Raw genomic sequence first — 14,124 nt, 5'->3', positions numbered from 1 at the left:
GCAAAGAGACCTCCCTCACAGTCGCTGACGATGGCTGCTGGATGAACATTAGGCCCGATGTAGTTTCTCAGCTTCTCCAACACCCAATAATAACTTGGAGCCGTCTCATCCCTGATGATTGCATGACCAATCAGAAAGTTCTGGTTCGTTGGAGCCATCCCAACCATCTCAACCAGAGAGAACTTGTACTTGTTTGTCTTGTACGTTGAGTCGATCAAAATCACAAATGGCCAAGACTTGATCATATCAGCACAATCAGGATGCACAAGGAAAAGATGAGTCACCTCCGCTGTATCTTCATCAGAATCAAACCAGAACAGGTAACCACGTGATTGTGCCTGGTGTAGCAGCTGATGTATAGGGTTCCTTCCCTCTGACCGTTCAAACCTGAGTTGCTGTCTGACGTTGTAGATGTGTCTTCGGTTTGGATGGTCTTCTGGAAATTTCTCTAACACAGATGCTAATATTTTAGCAGGCTTCACTTGAGCATCACTCATTTCTTTCACAACTAGTTTCGCAGCAGGACTTAAGCCGCTCAGTTGTCGATGACCCTCTTCATATACTATCATCTCATGGTTGTGATACCCCCATTTAGAGTAACCTATCACTTCCCAACCGTCACGACTCCGTAGTTGTCGAACCTTTACTCTGAACTCACACCCACAACCTTTCCGCTTTGTGTCAAACCGAGTGGCTGTACAAAAATCTCTTTCTTCTCTTTTGCGATAACGGTCACATCTCAAAATGCGAACCATTCTACCGTCCCGTTGAGATTTATGAGTTGCTACTACCAAGCAAAATCCAGCTGCAATTGCAATTGCCCAATCAATCGCCTGTTGAGCTTCTTCGAATGGACCATCATGTCCAAATATCCCACTGTAATCATTTCCGTCTCCACCATATTCCTGCATCAATTATATATTACAATAAATACATTTAACGGATAATACATTTAATTTCTATATTTACACAGAATTAACACAAAAAAAACATAATTATATATAATCAAACTTAATTTAAAAATATACCATTTCGAATTTTCAAATTTAATTTAAAAAAAACCTATTTCGAATTTTCAAATTTAATTTACAAAAAACCCATTTCGAATTTTATTAAAAAATCATTTTCGATTTTTTTTTCAAAAAAATTAAATAAAAAACAACAACAAAATCAAAAAAGAAAAAAAAAATTAATTATTAAAGGTGGCGTCTGCCAGGGCTGCCACAGCCACTGGACTGGCGCCTGGCAGGGCCGCCTCACCCAGTGGAGTGGCGTCTGCCCAGGACGCCAGTCTGGTGGTCTGGGCGTCTGGGCTGGACGCCACTCTGGTGGTTCTGGCGTCTGGCTTGGACGTCCAGGCTACGGTTTGGGCGTCCACCCTAGGCGCCGGAGCCACTCCGACGGTAAACCGTGAATTTTAACGGTGACTTACCTCGTTTTCCGTCGACGACGACGTACCTCCGGCGTCCCCCGCATCTCCGGCCTGCCCTCCGGTCTCCCCCGGCGAGCCAGTACGGCTCCACATTTTTTACACCGAGTTTATTTCAATTTTAGAAAAAGGGCATAATGGTCAAATCATATCATATTTGTGGGCTTTATATGGTAAATTGCGGGCGATGTTTAGCGTTTCACATTATTAATGGTGTAAATCATACATATCATGTATGTAGCATCAAGCATGCTGGTGCTTTACTAATGTGTATGTGAATATGTAATATGATGCATTTGGTTGAAAAGGTAAATAGAATAGTTCATCCATATGATAATTTCTCTTAACCCACAGATTAAAATTGTACTCTAAATGTTTATCAATCAACATATAGAAGAAATCTCTCAAAGATAATCTTATTTTATTCAATTTTTAAAAAAACTTTATAACGCGTACATTTTGATTTAGTTACCATGCGGGTTAGACCAAATGTGCATTAAACTATATGACAATAGATATATTATTAAATTATAAAAAATAGATTAGGAATATATGAAAATACATATCTTATGATACGAAGTTGTATTTAAAAGAATAATACGTCGTATCTTAGTAATTTTCTAAAATAAAATTATGCTAAGTTGTTTATGGTTTTAGAAACCTTAACTAGTTTTCTAATTGTCGTATGCAGAGTTTTCTTGCTAGCAAGATGAGTTTATGTCTTTATGAGAGGATATATGCATCATGCATGTATAAATATGCTTATAATATGATGATCAATACTCCGTAATAAGCTATATGTGCTTATATTGTTCCTTACTTAACGGACCTTGACTCATTTAGGACTAAATTTTGAATTTTTTTTTTTTCAAAAAAAAAAAAAAAGAAAAAGAAAAGGTGTAACAAGAAGAAGAAAAAAGATTGAAATAATTTAGCAGCTGATAATCACACGAATTGTGGGCGTGAGAGTACGTGTTTTGTGTGTCATAAAAGCGGGAAATTGAAATTTTTGCAAATATTCGATCGTTGTAATTTTAGGATTGGATGAGAGAGAATGAGAAAAGTGTGAGATCACTACTGCTACGTGGATACCTGTGACTATTGCCTCCCCTTATTTTGGCAACCTTTGTTTTGGATTTTTCTTTCATGAACATCATGCTAAGCATGCATTGTTCAAGGGTAAAAGGAACGAGATGATCCATCTCACGAGGAAAATACATAATGCGAAAAAATATATTACTCGATTTGCACACGTGTGCTCAAAATTATTTGATGGGGTACGCGACAACTCAACTACTCATACGTAGTCGTATGTACAGTATATTTGTAGATTAGCTAATGATTTACGAGTGCAATAATCAATTATCATATAATTTAGCATTAAATGTTAAGTTTAATTCAAGGTTTGATTTCTTTTATGGCCAAGTAAGATATTATATGATAGATACTAGATAGGTCATGAGATACTAGGGACTAATTCAACATTTTCAATAGATTAGCAAAATTGAGCTTTAATATGAGTAATTCGAGAAGCTTGTGAACAAGTTTGAAAATTTTAAGATATTTTTATATGTAGAGTGTAGCACTTTGTATATTAAGTGAAAGTTGTTATGAGTAGTAATAAGTAATACTACAGTTAGACCTCATAAAATTAAGCTTAAAAAAGGTCGAAAATTCGAAACTCACTTATTCACTTTGAGCTCAAAAATAAGAATTACGAGCCACACTAGTGTACATTTTCCTTTATATACTCCATTTTGACTTTTTGAGATGCCCATGCCTTTACAAGTTAAAAACTGTTATAGTATTATTAGAGCATACATATAATTTAATACTCTCTAGAAAGTAGAAAATAGGCTTATTGAGAATAACAAGAATTAAGGGAATTACAAAGATTTCAACGTAATGTTGAGTATATATATATTTCAGATTCTATATTTCCATTCATGTGAGCCATAAAATGATTTTTCTCATACTATAGTGTTTACATTATCCAAAAATTAAAAATTAACAACAATATAATTGGTGTATAAAACCCGTCTTCCTTCTGAGAAACCAAAAAATCAGATGCACCAAAAATTTAACCCAAAGTCCACACATTATTAATGAATTAATGACCTCTTAACCTAAAGTTTGGATTTTTTTTTTAATCTATATGTAAAACCTGGACAACAGGACAAGGGCTACCCTTAATCAAGTCAAAGAAGAAAGAGGGACTTCATTAAGATCAGGAACAAAAGTCTGAACACTACTACTACACCCAGTAGCAGTAGGACTAGAAATACTGTCAATAGTAGTTGACCCTTTGATTGTAGCAATAGAGAAATTCAGAGTGACAGCAGCCCTCATTGCAACCGGCCTCTTCACCAAGGCCGATAGCGACTGCTGCGGCTCCTGTGGTGGTGGTGGTGGTGGGGGGAAGAGGTAGGAGGGTGGCTTACTAGAGGAGGAAGAGACAGAAGAAGGCGGTGTAGGGTACCCTAGGAGATCTTCAAGGTGGACCAACACTTGAGAGGAGGCAGAAGAAGAGAAAGAACCCATTTGGGAAGGCCAGAGAAAAGTTCCCAGAGGTTTACAGATTCTGAAGCCACTCTTCAGAATTTGTTTCCTGTTTTTTTCCTTCTTTTCTGTAGCAGCTGGTGAAGATTTTGGGGATGGTGTCCTTAATTTTGGGGGCACTTTTATCAGTTCCTTCTCTTTGGTCTTCAAATTTTCATCTTCATTAATTACTGTCCTTTTTTTATCCTTATCTGATTCAGTTTTATCCTCTGCCAATTGTTGATCTTCACCCCCTTTTTCTTCAGCTACAGATTCCTTCAGCCTCCCTATATCCTCCTGAAACAGGAAATAGTACAGCACCTCTTAGTTTAGTTAGTTGATTTTCTTCTTAGTGGGGTATATCTGCATGCAGTCATGCTTGTTATATTATAAAGTTCATAAACTTTATAATATGCCAGAAATGTGTAACATTTTATGCAACAATGTCCCACATTAATGCTCTTTTCCTATTTGTGCGAGTTACTGTAATTGAACAAGACATTTCAGATTCAACACATTCTACAATAGAATGAAAAAAGTTGGACCAAATCAAGCACTAATTAGAAACATAATTTGACCATTTTGCGTATGATTAACTTCTGAAATCCCACATTAAGATAAGATTATACTAGTATATACATACATGATGAGATTTACATGCTTAACTGCTTGATTAACTAATGATTCAGAGTTAATGAAACTGTAAATCTAGTCATTTATGGTAATTTGGTACCTCCATTCCAGTAAAGGTCTTAGAGATTTCTAGCAGTTGTTTCTCAATATTGGCTTTCCTCTTCATTAGCTCAGCATGTGTTGCCTGCTACAAACATAAACAATTCTGTTAGTAATATGATTACGAACTGATTAACTACAAGCCATTCAATAAATGGGTCTAAAAGAAAAGTCTTGCGAGTCATCTAAATTGAGGGAGTACTAATATACCTTCAGTGACTTTATTGATTCACCAAAACTTATTGGAGGACCATCTGAAGCCTGGTTGCTTTCTTTCCCTTTTCCTGCCAACTTTTGCATCTCTCTGCTCATTAACAAAATCAGAATTCAGACACAATTGACATGAACACATTGCATTAAATGAAATTAATTATTCATTTAGTACAACTTCAATTAATCACTAATTTAAACATGTTCTACCTCTTCATGTCATCAATTTCATCCCTTAGCTCCTTAAGCTGCATAGCACAAACCGGGTCTTGGTTCGGGCAATCACCCGGTTTCCAACCGGGAGGCGGTACCCAATACGGGTCAGTAACACCCACTTGCTTCCTTGCTTCAATCAAATCAGCACTCTCCAACCAATACTCCATTGCACCTTCCGGGTTATGCCGACGTCGAAACCTCTCCGCCCCACCAGGAGCTAACTTCCCTGCCATATGCTTCAGCAAATGATCCAAAAGACCCGTATCACCGATCAGCTTCCGAGCTTCCGACCTCAATTCGGGTCGTAAAATCGGGTTCCCGGGTCCTGCCCCTTTTTCCTTCAAGATCTTCAACATATTCTTTTCTGCCAACTTATACCTTTGATAAAAACAAACAATATTCAAGTAACCCCATTACTTTTTTTAACTTTTATTTATTATTTTTTTTTTTAACATCATCCAACTTCCATAACTAAAACTTCTTCAAAAATCCAAGTACAACAACAGCTTAAAAAGTACAGAAAAATTACTATAATCAAGAAAAACTAAATTAAAAATAAGAATTTCTTGATTAATTTATACCTCTCAATAGTCCATCTATGCTGAGAATCTTTGAACTTCTTCTCAGAAACTACCTTAATCTGATTTTTCTTCATCTTCATCTTCTTCTTCTCATGATATTTCATCCCTTTAAATTGACATTTTCGCTTTCGAAGAACTCGGGTTTTTTCTGGAACCTTCTCTGCTTCATCTTCAACTTCATCATCACCGTCATCTTCTTCTTCTTCTTCCTTTTTTTCATCCTCCATTGAAGCTTCTACTGTGAGCTCAGAAGGCAATCTTTGTGCCATTTTTATCTGACGCTCTGATCTCTGTTTACTATAGATTGTTGTTCTTCGACGCTTTTCCCATTTGATTTCCAACCCATCATTCGAAACATGATGATCGTCTTCATCTTCATCATCATGAACCCAGAAACTTCGATTTCCTCTTTGAGCAGTAAACTCATCAAATGAAATTTTCTGGGTGAGTAATTTCTTACCCAAATTCAAACTCATTACATAATGTTCATCTAAATTTGGTTGAATTAATTCATTTTTTTTCACACCTCCAAAAAAATTTTCCAGAGATTGAATACTCGGAAACACCACTGTTATATCTTCGTCACTCTTATGATTCACCTGAAATTTAGTTTAACACCAAAAATTTAAAACCCAGAAAATAGCATAATCAGTTGAGTAATAGATGAAATTTGAGCAAAAATTCTTACAAAAACAGCTTTTATTGAGCTGAATGCAGCTGGGATTTTAGTGTTAGAGTGACGATTGAGCTTATAAACAGAACCCATTTCAATCCCCATCTCAAAGTCTGGAAAACAAATTCAGAAATTCATACTTACAATCTAAAAATGAAGAACAAAAACAAGGAAAAAATGGTGAGATTAGTAAAAGGGAGGGGAAAATTTACCAGAAAACAGAGTAAAACAGGAAAAAAAATCAGAGAAACTTGCAGAGATGAATATAATTTCTGGGCAAAAAAAATGAGGATTTATACTTATTTTCAGCTCATTTATGAACCAAAAACAAAACCCAGATCAAAAAATAAACCCCAAATCAAAAATTATGAAGAAATTCATACAAAAAACAAAAACCCAAATCAAATTTTACTTTCTCTCTCCAAATTATAGATGAAATTCTCTGAAAAAGTAAGATTTGAGTGAACCCGTGTGTTGGGGGTGTATAAAAACGAAGAATGTGAAATACAATTCACTGAAAAATGGAATGATTAGAGTTTTAGAGAGAGAAGAGGAAAGAGAAAGAGAAAGAGAATCAAAGTTCGTTATTTGGGGGGAGGTTTTTGGACAGAAAATAGGAAGAAGAGGCGCGTGAAAAAAACGCGCGGGGGGTTAAGGAGGGTTTAGGGAAAAGTGGGTAAAGTAGTTGAGAAATGGCGCGTGAAAGTATAACAGAATTAAGAAGACATAACAGAATGTTGGAGTATTGTGATTGGTGGAGTGGCTGAAAATTTTTCAGATTTTGTTGTGTGATTGTGCGTGGGTGTGTGTGAGTGTTTATAAAATGGGTGCTACTAATTTAATTCTTTGTAATATTTTTGTGATTTGTGTTTCAAGAAAAGGCTTTTGATTATTACTCCGTATAATAATAATTTATATGCAATTGTTGCTATCGTAGAATCTGTTTATAAACGGGGTGTTAATTTAAAATGTACGACAAAATTATGTATCGATTGATGTAACTCAGGTTTGAGTTGACTTTATATTTTTAGTTTTGATTTCTTATAAGTATTTTGTAAAAGAGAACATAAATTGTACAATTAGATATGGGATTATGTTGTTGGGCTTCATTATGAGAATATAAGAGATAAGAATAGAAATCGAAAGGAGATAGAAGATCAGGGTACATGTTAATAATGGGTAATGCAATAATACAAAACGATATTGATTATATTATGTCACAAAATAAGCAACCAAAGTTTCGTATTAGCCCTTTCAAGTACAGCCCCTTCACGGTTGGTTTCTTTGGAACCCATTTTCCTTATAAGTTTCTTTTCATTGCTTTGAGTTTGTAAAAATCCATAATTAGCAATGACCTTAAATTATCCTTTTCAAATGTCGCTCTAGTTAGAGCTGTTAAAAATTGACTAAATTTGGTTGCAATCCAATAAAAACCAAAGTGATTCGGAAAAAGAACAAAGTAAACATTTAATCTCTATATACACTAACCTCGTATAAATCATTAAACGATATAATCCTAACTAATTAGACCCTTCATGTATACTCCATTTGACAACTCTATCTACTAAAGGGATAGGAGGTGAATAGGTGATCAATAATTCACACAAATTCATAGGAAGATGGCTAGATAACCGGAAAAGGCCTCCTGCACTTTGAGAGTTTGAGTAGATAATATTGATGGGTTCAAGAGTGAACTTTTCGAATATTCCATATGACTATATCACATAGTACGAAGTACAAATATAAAGTTACCGCCATATATAAATTTTAATTGTTAAGGTAATTCAGCATTTCCTTCATGAAGCATTTTTATTTTATTATATCGGGATGCATTCATGAAAAATTATTTTTGTAGGTTGAGTCTTAAGTGCCAAAATCTAGGATCTCCTTTAGGGTAAATACAAGTTGATTTCTGAGATTAACAATTTTTGTTTATCGCATGACATTTTTGTAAATAAATCAAGAACTTTTATCTTAAAAACGGGTCTCACAGTGATGATGACTGAATGAAGTTGTTGATTTATTTAACAAAATGTTATGTGACAAACTATTTTTGTTTATCACGGAGATTAACCTAGGCTTCCTCCTGCTTCTCTATTTTAAAAATAAAAATACAAACAGGCAAAAAATTTGACAGGGACAGACCAGCATGTCATAAAGGCTGATGAGTAATGTACTTAGACTCGCGTTAAGGCTAATTATCCTATTAGGCTACTAATGGTTTGGGAATAAGTTGGACTCAATGCTCAAACCATAAACCTAGATCGTAAGAATATAGAATTAAGGCGAGGCGACATACTCAAAATACTTTTTAACACTTAAAAGGAAAAACAACAAAAAAGTGTTGCTGTAAATTTACAGAATGACCACCTGAAATGGTATTAATCATGCTCATATTTTTAGATAAATAGACAGCTAGAAAAGTCAGCTGGAAAGTCTGATTTCAGATTTATAACTTACTATGCTTATCATTTTCAGATGATGATGTGAAAAAAGTACTAAATATCATGTCAATAGTGTTAACATGCTATCCGATGTTCTGAGTATGTTTCATAATGCAGTTTGTAACAAGTTGATTCTGTATTAATAAAGCTGCGTCATATCTGTACAGTCGCCAAGGAATATCAAGCACTATGCACTAAGCCCTGGATGCCAACAGCAGTAGCAGCATTCCCGTAGAAACAACAGTAGAAGTGGTAGAGGATTAATGTTGCGCAATTAGTGCTGTACTGTCATTTTCTCCAAAAGTAACATATTTGGCCTCTCCAAGTATATCAGTTGCTCTATACGGGGATTCACCAGTCTGCAACACAAAAAAGAAATAATGCTATGATGTTTCAATGTTCATTAAAAACGGTTACGAGAGAAGCTGAAACCAACAAAGCCAGAAAAGATACCAGTTCACTAGGCATAATATATGGATCTTGTTTCTTTGAAAGATCCCTCAAAGTACCCTGCAAAAATTTCAAATTTAGTCATACAACAGAATCAAGAGAACAGTGTTAAGCATTCCAGAAATTCAGAATGAAAATGATACCCACTAGACAAACTACAGCAGCAGAACCACAAATCTGAAATTTGTTTTCTACTGCACAAGCACGGTGTTGATTACACCAATGGCCGCAAATACATTTGGTTAAGATCTTGGTTCCTGAGAATGAAGGACAGAATATCACATGGACCACTGCACTTCACTAACAAAATAATTATACATTTCTAGGGTAACAATGGTATTCAATCTTAGTCTCTCTGTAATACATTCTTTTTTTTTTTTTCCCAGTTGACTAGTACATGGACAATTCTATTTCCCTCCAGTAGTCTTGACTCTTGACTTGTACAAAGACAAAACCCACATCAATGTCCTTTTGATGTAATTATTAATAATTTTATTAAGGTATACCATGTACATTTGTACAACAAGTGAGCTAAGAACAGAGATGAAGCCAAAAACTCCCACAGCAAGTGACAAACAGAGAAGAATATTCCCCCAAAAGAACTTGCACAAATGCCAAAGGGCTCAGCACTCAACAATTCTGAAAGGCTTGACAAGAAGAAAATGAAGAAGATTGCTTCCTACAAAAGGAACATAGGATTCTGAACTCTAACCAATTCACCACGTTAGATTAGCAATGAAAACCACAAATAAAACAGCCCATCACAATCTACTGAACACTGAAAATAAAAAAGTCATTCATCATGCAGCATACTTAAAGTAGGTTTATGTACAGAGCATTACCAGAAGGAGGAAACAAGCAATCATATAATTAGCAACAAAATGGACGAATTAGATAAAGAGCATGTTGACCTTATTTGACCATACAAGTCCACATGCATTACAGAGAGTCCTAGGCCCATTTGGTCCACGTCGCATCATTGGAGTTGAATTTGAACTAATTCCACAATGTGTACAGCTACAAAGGGCGAAGGAAAAAGGAACAGATTAATACATAAACAGCAAATAAAGAGGTATACAACTGGACATGAAGCTAACAGCTTCTACAACAATTTGAAATGAGACCTTATGACAATTTCTCCGAAAAAAGAAAATGTTGTCAATGAAAGGAAAGTATTTCTATAATTACATCGAAATAAAGAAACAAGGGAACATACAATGTTTCTATCTGTGTCTCATCAGGACCTGAATCTTGGGCATTACAGCCAGAAGATTCATCCCCCTTCTTTGAGGATGTAAATTGTCCTTTGCTACGGGGCTGCCTGTTAATGAAACAGATAGCAGACACAAATGAAAACAATAAAAAATAAAAAAAATAAATAAATAAATAAAAAAATTCATATACAGTAGATAAAATTTAATAGACAAGATGTGGCACAGCAATACAACATATTCAAACAATTTTTTCTCCATGTTTTACATTACTTAAAGTGCAAGATCATATCTACACAAAAACACATCATATTCAACTTGAACAATAATGAATGACATCCTAAGCTTGTCCAAATCAAATTTTGATTCCTTGGTGATCAAGTGCCTGATATAAAGCTATGAGCACTACTTTTGCTTAGTTGATATAGTACATATACAGCATCAAGTGCCTGATCATACACTTGAAAGACACTTATTTACACGCAATATAGACAATACTGAAAGACAACTTGCTATAATTTTTTAAAAAAGTTCTTAGAAGATCAAGACTTCTCGGTAAGAATTACAACCTTATAAAATATCTTGAAAGAGTCTATGGCACTTTTAAACATAAGAATATTAAGTCAAAGACTAATGAGATTCCCATGATTCCCATCCTAAACAGTAACAGGAAATTGGAAGCAGCCAAGGTAACAGTCAATTGGAAAAAAACATACAAGCTTTCATCTTAGCATGAAGAAAATATCCCAAATGAGTTGTGCACCAGAAAGAAAGGCACACAGCGATATATCTAACATATCGTACGATCAGAATGCATCAAGACAAGAGAAAATGCCTAGTAACAGATATCACAAACTTCAAAGATGACTGGAACTTTTAGACACTATAACAATGTTTTCCTCAGGCACCAGTTTATTATCTAAAAAGAAGTCCAATAACATTCTTAATATTTAATGCATACCTCTGTGCCACTTCTTTCCGAACATTATACCTAATTAACTTATCAAAGCGGCGTTCTTTCCTCTTTTGACGAAATCTATTTAAAGATGCCTCTCGCTGTGGTAGACTACTGCGTCCCGGAAATACCATCATATCCTGCAACAAGGGACAATGACATGCAAGATATAAACATAAAATTCTTAGTGCAATATACAACATACCAAGATATGATCTATTGAGGAAAAATTAAACATATATAATGAATACCGGCTGGTTCATATGTGATACTTGCGGTACTTCTGCACCTTGTGAAGCTGAAGATGGTGCGCTTCCCCCCACATTCCCTCCTAACACCAACAAAACGGCTTCAACCTAAAGCAATCAAATAATGTTGAGATACACAGAATAGACAAAGCCTCCAAAATTCATAAGTCCCTGACACTCAATATATAGATCATCCTCCCCACAGAGGTAAAAAAATAAAAGGCTTGGAACCTATAAACTAAAGTATGATCATTACAATTCATCCAAGATCAGCTTTAAGGTCCTTATCAGTTGAATGGGAGTATAACTTATAGATTATACTAAGTTGAAACTTCAACATATGAAAAACAAAACATTGACAAAGCACTGTTCTTGGTCAACAAAACCATTCAAAAAGCAAAAATGTAAAATTGAGAAAAATCAACATTTTTGAGCATTGATGTATAATTGATACTAAATAAGATACCATAATTAGACTTGTGTAGTCTACATTGGAATACTTCTCATTGCAATATGACAAAGCAAACGTACTTTTCAATAGGCATGTATATGCAGTCTAACCCTTCAAATCATGAAAGGTTCTTCTTGTTAACCCCAACTAAAGGCATTTGAACAGCATATAAATGATATAACTTCACACCAAACAACAGAGGACAGTGTATCGAGCAAAATGATTCAGTCTATTTTACCTAAGGGTTACTCTTTTAGCTACATTGATATAGAATATATCAACTAATCAAACTTATTATTAAAAATTTCTTTTTTTTTGAAAAGATTGAGGCTTAGCCGAGCTAAAGCAAATTGAGATTGATATTGAAAACAGCAATTGAATTAGCTAGCTTTCCATTCACACTTCCGTACACCACATCTTTTGAAAGCCTCAATACTGGTAATAGCATTGCTTAGATGTACGACAACCAAGTTGGCTTATCACTAAAAGCCAAAAAGATCACATAAAACCAATCTTTCACCTCTTTTCCCCTAATCTCATCGCTTTCTCCAAAAATTCAAAGTGACACACCACACACATATTGACCAAAGTCCAAAAAAGTCTAATCGATTTCAAAGAGTAAACTAAACAGGAGGTATCATCAGAATACCCTTAACACCTCCTCTTCACACCAAAAATCAAACAAATAGTCCAATTCCCTAAATCTTTGGAAATTATCAAAATTTTCCAATTTCTTTCCCATTCATCCAAAATTGAATACCATACCCACATTACAACCTTACAATAACAAACCGATTTGTTAAGGAAGTGAGATCATGATCATCAAAAATAAGAAAATAATAATAAAATCCCTGGAAAAAAATAATCATATTGCCCCTTAATTTTCTAAAAAATCCCTTCAAAATAAACTGCTTAAATACATTGAAAATAAAAATTGAACCCTTAAAACACAAGCAATCATCTTAATTTTCCAAGCTCCAACCATGAAATTAGCAAAATAATCAAACTTTATTAATTCTAAATCAACCCACAATCAAAAATGAATAAATTCACATTCAAAAAAGTTAAAATTAAATAAAAAAGGAGAGAAAAAACAAATTATATTATACCTTATCAGGAGTGACAGAATCAAAAACATAAACTTGGCCACGAAACGAAAGCGTGAGCTGATCAGAACCTTCAATCTTCCCATAATTATCAACAGCATAAATTGAATCTCCTTCGAAAGGAACAGAACCATCGTCAGAACATCGTTGCTGATTATGGCGGTGGTAATGATCATCAATGGAGTCTTCAACCCCTTGAACGATGTCGTTTTCATCAATCAAAGTCTGAGGTTCCTGCAAATGATTGGGAGAAGACGATGACACGCTCATATGCTGCTCATGACCGTACATTTTGGGGAAATTTGAATTAATTAGGGTTTTGATATCGCATCAAATTATAGAGATGATTGGAGAAAAGGGAGCTCCTTGTTGATGAAATTATACAGGTATGGAACAAACCCTAACCCTAATTTCGAGAAATTGGGGTAATTTTGAGAGTGGGTTCTTGGAGTGAAGAGTGAGGAAGAGAGAAAATGGGAATTTGTGTTTTTTGAGGAGAGAGAAAGAAGAGAGAGAAACAGAATTTTTTAAATAATTATCAAAGTAAAGGCGGGTGAAATTACTGTATAAAAATAAATAATTTTTTTTTAGGAAAAATAAATAAATTAATTAAAGGTTCAATATTAATTGTACTTTTATTTTCTGAAAAAATAATGTGTACTTTAATTTTTTGGTCTTGGTACTTAAATAAGACTAACCCAAAAATCACGCAAGTACTGTTTGCTTTGTGGTATTAATCACTTAAGTGGAATTAAAAGATGGCAAATTGGCAAAAGGTCGGCCAGCCATGCTCGATGCAAGGTACAACAAGTTATTGTGTGTATCGAGTCGTAGGTTGTATTTAAATTATCATTTCTGAAAAGTGTGATAGTGCGTATGA

The 14,124-nt window shown here is 34.7% G+C and overlaps 2 protein-coding genes across 6 annotated transcripts; both read right to left on the bottom strand.

The window, feature by feature from the left end:
- Positions 1 to 3,622: 3,622 nt before the first annotated feature.
- On the bottom strand, positions 3,623 to 6,484 carry LOC110709600 (protein DYAD-like). The gene is made up of 6 exons (XM_021887813.1): positions 6,395 to 6,484; positions 5,707 to 6,305; positions 5,120 to 5,503; positions 4,910 to 5,003; positions 4,701 to 4,784; positions 3,623 to 4,264 (listed from the first exon to the last, which is right to left on the bottom strand). The coding sequence occupies exons 1-6, from the start codon at positions 6,482 to 6,484 to the stop codon at positions 3,623 to 3,625; spliced, it is 1,893 nt and encodes a 630-aa protein (XP_021743505.1).
- Positions 6,485 to 8,733: 2,249 nt separating this feature from the next.
- LOC110709806 (GATA transcription factor 24-like) lies at positions 8,734 to 13,790 on the bottom strand. Of its 5 annotated transcripts, none has more exons than XR_002509037.1 (8): positions 13,248 to 13,790; positions 11,691 to 11,795; positions 11,446 to 11,579; positions 10,490 to 10,594; positions 10,185 to 10,290; positions 9,417 to 9,530; positions 9,277 to 9,333; positions 9,029 to 9,182 (listed from the first exon to the last, which is right to left on the bottom strand). XR_002509037.1 is itself a non-coding variant. In XM_021888058.1 (7 exons), the coding sequence occupies exons 1-7, from the start codon at positions 13,533 to 13,535 to the stop codon at positions 9,084 to 9,086; spliced, it is 894 nt and encodes a 297-aa protein (XP_021743750.1). In that variant the 5' UTR covers positions 13,536 to 13,788; the 3' UTR covers positions 8,734 to 9,083. The 5 variants fall into 5 exon arrangements, 1 of the variants encoding a protein (XP_021743750.1); XR_002509038.1 differs by having other exon boundaries at positions 9,117 to 9,182; positions 9,421 to 9,530; XM_021888058.1 differs by lacking the exon at positions 9,417 to 9,530 and having other exon boundaries at positions 8,734 to 9,182; positions 13,248 to 13,788.
- Between the last annotated feature and the right edge of the window lie 334 nt (positions 13,791 to 14,124).

The sequence above is a fragment of the Chenopodium quinoa genome, unplaced genomic scaffold (genome assembly GCF_001683475.1).
Source record: "Chenopodium quinoa cultivar QQ74 unplaced genomic scaffold, ASM168347v1, whole genome shotgun sequence".
NCBI lineage: Eukaryota > Viridiplantae > Streptophyta > Magnoliopsida > Caryophyllales > Amaranthaceae > Chenopodium > Chenopodium quinoa.
Note: the sequence above shows the minus strand (reverse complement) of the source record. Positions and strands in the feature narration are given on the sequence as shown.

Bases quoted from the DNA above. Each gene is read 5' to 3' on its own strand.
- LOC110709806 (XM_021888058.1), bottom strand. From the start codon at position 13,535: ATGTACGGTCATGAGCAGCATATGAGCGTGTCATCGTCTTCTCCCAAT. The intron at 11,580-11,690 runs GTATTCATTATA...CCCTTGTTGCAG, and splicing joins TATCACATATGAACCAGCCG to GATATGATGGTATTTCCGGG. The intron at 9,183-9,276 runs GTATCTTTTCTG...TTTGTGTTGCAG, and splicing joins ATATTATGCCTAGTGAACTG to ACTGGTGAATCCCCGTATAG.
- LOC110709600 (XM_021887813.1), bottom strand. From the start codon at position 6,484: ATGGGGATTGAAATGGGTTCTGTTTATAAGCTCAATCGTCACTCTAAC. The intron at 6,306-6,394 runs GTAAGAATTTTT...ACTAAATTTCAG, and splicing joins GCTCAATAAAAGCTGTTTTT to GTGAATCATAAGAGTGACGA. The intron at 5,004-5,119 runs GTAGAACATGTT...GTTAATGAGCAG, and splicing joins GAAATTGATGACATGAAGAG to AGAGATGCAAAAGTTGGCAG.